Genomic DNA, 4,681 nt, shown 5'->3' with positions numbered 1-4,681 from the left:
CGGGCGCCCAGCACGTCCCGACCCCGCTGTGCGATGCCTGCAGTTTAGGATCCAAAGCTTCTCTACTCATTTTGTTCTTTTCTTTTATAAAAAGAGGAGGGGAAATCCCGGTGGCGGGCAGCCGGGCACACACACAACCCGCCCTCACACCCCGACAAAAGCAGATGCACTTTGACTTCTGACAGCTCTACCTCAAGCCCGTGAGAACTCCCTACAAATAGCTCGTCGCGTGCATCGCCCTCTTGCTTCCCCGTTTTATTTATTTAATTCGTTACCCTCACCGTCTCGGTGACCTTCACTCCACCGCGGGTTCTGGGCAGAAGAGTCGCTTTCGCACCCGCCAGAGACTCTTTTCCTCACCCCAGGAGCGGTGGTGGCGCTGCTGGGCCCGGGGCCTTGGGACGCCCAGGCTGCACACCACCGAGGCGCCCCGTTTGCCTCGTTTCCCCCCTCTTTTGATTTCCTGGTGCGGATTTCGGCTAGCACCGCCGTGTGTGTCTCCTCTTTTTGGAGGGGCTGGGGAGCTCCTTTCGGGAGTCAACCCCTCTGCTCTACCTGCTCTTCTCTCTCCGGGCCTCACCCGACTAAACCAAAGACCATGGTGCACTGTGCCGGCTGCAAAAGGCCCATCCTGGACCGCTTCCTCTTGAACGTGCTGGACAGGGCCTGGCACGTCAAGTGCGTCCAGTGCTGTGAATGTAAATGCAACCTGACCGAGAAGTGCTTCTCCCGGGAAGGCAAGCTCTACTGCAAGAACGACTTCTTCCGGTGAGTACTTCCCTCGCGGGCCTCTGCCGCTCCCTTCCCGCGGGCCCTTCGGGGCCAGCCACGGATCAGAGGTCAGCGTGGTTGCGTTAGGGGACTGCCTTTGGAGAGGGCAGCCAAGTCCCGCAGGCGCCCGCCTCTTCGCCAGCTGGCGCGCTGGGCTCCCGGGACGCGTCCCTGCTTGCATCCTGGAAACTGTGGGTCGCGGCTTAGCTGCACGTGCCTAGGAAAAAAGGGTCTGAGCCCGCCTCGGCCCAGAAGCCCCTCGAGCTTGGAGGAAGGCAGCGCGGCCTCAGGTGTGGTAGCCCTGGCTGCTCTCCTTCCCAGTGCGCGGAGCTCTCCAGCAGCTGCATTCTCCCGGCCTCCTGGGTTGCTTGCCCTCCGGGCTGAGCTTTGAAGCCCTGTCTAGCTCTACGCCGCCGCGGCTAGAGGTCTCCAAGAGGTCTTGGCGGGAACCGCGGAGCTTTTTGCACGGGGTGTCACAGCCGCTTGCCCAGGCAGCGGCAGGAAATAGCCCCTATCCTACACATCCCGGGGCGTTCCCGAAACCCCGACCAGCCTCCCGGCGCTGGCCTCGGCAAACTGCCTCTCCGCCACTGTGAAACGCCCAGAGGCTGCAGCCTCCGTGAAGATCGTTTCCCCTGCTCACCCCGCTGCCTGGGGTTGTCGGGAGGTTTGGCCTCCGCCCTACGCGGACTTTGGCTCTGGGGCGGGGGATCCACTCGGAGCTCTCCCAAGCACTGCCCATCACCCCGCCACCTCCTTGCGGAAACCTGGGGGGAAAGCCACGAATTCTCCCGACACCCCTCCATTTAGCATTTTAATCATATTCTCTGAAATTCACCGTTTGGGTCACCAAATCCACACAAACACTCAAGTCAACAGAGAACTGGAGCGAATTCGAATTGTCATTCCCCGTGCGGTGCTGGAAACCTCCCAGTTTCCTGGGCTGACTAGGTCTCTATTTTCTTCGGAGTCTGTAGTGACAGATCAAACTGGGAGAGGGGGGTGGGTGGGAGTTCAAGCCACCTGTCCCCAATGCCACCCCAGGACGCGTGGCTCTGGTTAGGGGAGACTGTGCAGCAAAGCGCGGTGCAGGCTGGTATTGCCAGGAGAAGCCCAGGCTGAAGCTCTGAGCCTCGGCAGGCCATGCCCGCTTTCCCTGGCGCTGGCTGGAACCCAGCCGGGGAGCCGCGCACCGTGCCAGTGGGCCCCAGAGGCCTGGCCCTCCCGCAAAGCGCGTCCCGGTGTCTAAAGCCAAGCCGCGGCTCTAGCTTGCGCCAACCTGCCTGTCTTTGGGCTTGAACGTGGCTGCGGTCCAGCTGCGGCCGTCTGGGCTCTCCCGGGCTGTTTGTTCACCTGCAGCGGGACTGGACCTCGCCAACCCCTCCACCCTCCTCCCCCCCGCCAGTGCGCGGGTCCTTTGGCGGTGAAGGAGAAAGGGCTCGAGAAGAGAAGCGGCGCTGGGGAGGCGTTTATAAGGCGCTCTAATTAGAATTTGACTGTTTTCTGAATCTAATCGGAAAATAAGTGCCTCCCTCCCCCTTCCCTTCTCCGCCTTGCCGCCTTCTCTCTCGGGCAGCGCTTTTTTCCTCGGGGACACATCGGGCATGAGGCTAGGAGTGGGGGCAGTTTGGGCTCCGCGCTCTCTCACTCTAACGAAATGGATCTCCTCCCGGACTTTTCGTGGTGCCCGCGCTCTCTTCTGCTTTCTTGCCCACTTGATCGGCATTCTGCCTTTCTTACTTTTTTTTGCTGTCTCTCTTCATTTCCCCCTTCCTTTTCGCCTTCCTCCATTTTCCACTTATTTATTTCTCCCTGTCTTTTCCCCTGCCTCTGTGTTCTCTGCCCCTCCCCCCCCCACCCCCGCTTGCAGGTGTTTTGGTACAAAATGCGCGGGCTGCGCGCAGGGCATCTCCCCTAGCGACCTGGTGCGGAGAGCGCGGAGCAAAGTGTTTCACCTCAACTGCTTCACCTGCATGATGTGTAACAAGCAGCTCTCCACCGGCGAGGAGCTCTACATCATCGACGAGAACAAGTTCGTCTGCAAAGAGGATTACCTAAGCAACAGCAGCGTCGCCAAAGAGAACAGCCTGCACTCGGGTGAGGCCCCAATTCCCCGCGCATCCGGGGCGGGCAGGTCCTGGGAGAGGAAGGTTGGCCAAGGCCGCTGCTCACACCTGTCCCTCCCTTCTCTCCAGCCACCACGGGCAGTGACCCCAGTTTGTCTCCGGACTCCCAAGACCCATCGCAGGACGACGCCAAGGACTCGGAGAGCGCCAACGTGTCGGACAAGGAAGGGGGCAGCAATGAGAATGACGACCAGAACCTGGGCGCCAAGCGGCGAGGGCCACGCACCACCATTAAAGCCAAGCAGCTGGAGACGCTGAAGGCTGCCTTTGCCGCGACGCCCAAGCCCACGCGCCACATCCGCGAGCAGCTGGCTCAGGAGACTGGCCTCAACATGCGCGTCATTCAGGTCAGGGTCCACTCGGTTCCCCCAGACCCACAGGACTCCTCCAGGCCAGCTCGCAGGAGCGGAGGCCGGCCTTGGGGTGAGGAGAAGAAACCCAGACACACTCTTACCCCTTTGGACATTTGAAGCTCTGCCCAGTGTTTAGAACGACTGGAAACCCCTAGGTCTCCTCCTCTTCCTGGCGATCGTGGTGGCCGAGGGGGGGAGGGAAAGGGAGCTAGGGAGCTCCGCAGGAGGTTGGAGGAAGGGACATGGTGGGACACTCGGTGAGAGTTGGGATGCTTTTTCTCTGCACCACCTACCCCTGTTCCAAAGAAGCCCAGAGGTCACTGTGCATGTGGAACTTAATGGTTCCTCTGGCTTCTGCACAAGGAGATCTCCCTCTGCATCCCTAACCCCAACTTTGTGGGTCTCTTGCCCTAGTTAGACAAGTCCCAGAGCAGAGGCTTCCCCTCTGGAGAGAGTGGGGCATCCTGGTTAGAAGGTGAGGTGGTCGGTCTCCTGGGAGTCAGCCCTACCTCATGGTCCCAGGTAGGATGGGGAGGGAGGTGGCCATCTGGGCAGCTGTGCTGGTGTTGTAAGCATCTGAGACTGCACGTGCTTCGGGTGGAGGCTCTGGCCCAAGTTCAGTTGTCCCGTTCATGTGCCTGGATGCTCTTCCAGGGTGTGCGTGGATGTGCCTGGGAGGCTGAGATGTGGGGACGGGGGGGGGGGGGGGGGGGGGATCCAGGGTCTGGGAGGTTGTGCCAAAGTGCACGCACGTGAATGGTAGGCTGCATATCTGTGTCACTATGAGTGAGCGGCTGCGGATAACTATCTTTGGCAGTGGAAGATTGTGCGTGGGTGTGGAAAGGATATTGTGCGATTTGGTGTCACTGTCGTTGGGAGATTGAGTGTCAACAGGAGGCTGTTTAGTTCTCTGTGTGCTATCATGTGGAGGAGGGAGCTGCCAGGGACCATGGAGGAAAACTGTGTGTCTGACACTACTTGGGGAGGCTGCGTGTCTATGTGTGCATAGCCCCGGAGAAGCTGTAACTATGACATTGTGACTTAGAAACAACTCCAACTGCCTCACGTTGGGCAGGGCAGCTTGCCCAGGTCCTCCAGGCGGGAATCCTGTTCACCGTTGGCTCAGGGGCCGCCCAGCGCTGCCCTACTCAGAGGACCCCACCCCCAATACCATACACAACACGCGTGCACACACACACACACACAGACCCGCACACACGGAGCTCTGAGAGCTAGGCTGTGGAGTGTGAGGGGCCGGCGGGGCGGCTAACCTGAAATGGGGAGTGGGGTTTTGTGGCTTCACCCTGTGGCGTGTGTGCTTCAGGTCTGGTTCCAGAACCGGCGCTCCAAGGAACGGAGGATGAAGCAGCTGAGCGCGCTGGGCGCCCGGCGCCACGCCTTCTTCCGCAGTCCGCGCCGAATGCGGCCGCT

At 60.5% G+C, this 4,681-nt stretch overlaps 1 protein-coding gene across 1 annotated transcript in view; it reads left to right on the top strand.

Moving 5' to 3' along the window:
- Positions 1–4,681, top strand: part of LHX1 (LIM homeobox 1) — a 6,709-nt gene continuing 2,028 nt past the window's right edge. The window contains exons 1-4 of the mRNA XM_005858540.2: positions 1–768; positions 2,642–2,868; positions 2,967–3,244; positions 4,575–4,681. Coding sequence (XP_005858602.1) covers positions 599–768; positions 2,642–2,868; positions 2,967–3,244; positions 4,575–4,681 — 782 coding nt within the window. The 5' untranslated portion in view covers positions 1–598. The remainder of the gene's footprint in view (positions 769–2,641; positions 2,869–2,966; positions 3,245–4,574) is intronic.

This window comes from Myotis brandtii, unplaced genomic scaffold, assembly GCF_000412655.1.
Source record: "Myotis brandtii unplaced genomic scaffold, ASM41265v1 scaffold120, whole genome shotgun sequence".
In the NCBI taxonomy this organism is placed as follows: Eukaryota; Metazoa; Chordata; class Mammalia; order Chiroptera; family Vespertilionidae; genus Myotis; species Myotis brandtii.
The sequence above is the reverse complement of the archived record's forward strand: the minus strand, read 5'-3'. Positions and strand labels throughout refer to the sequence as shown.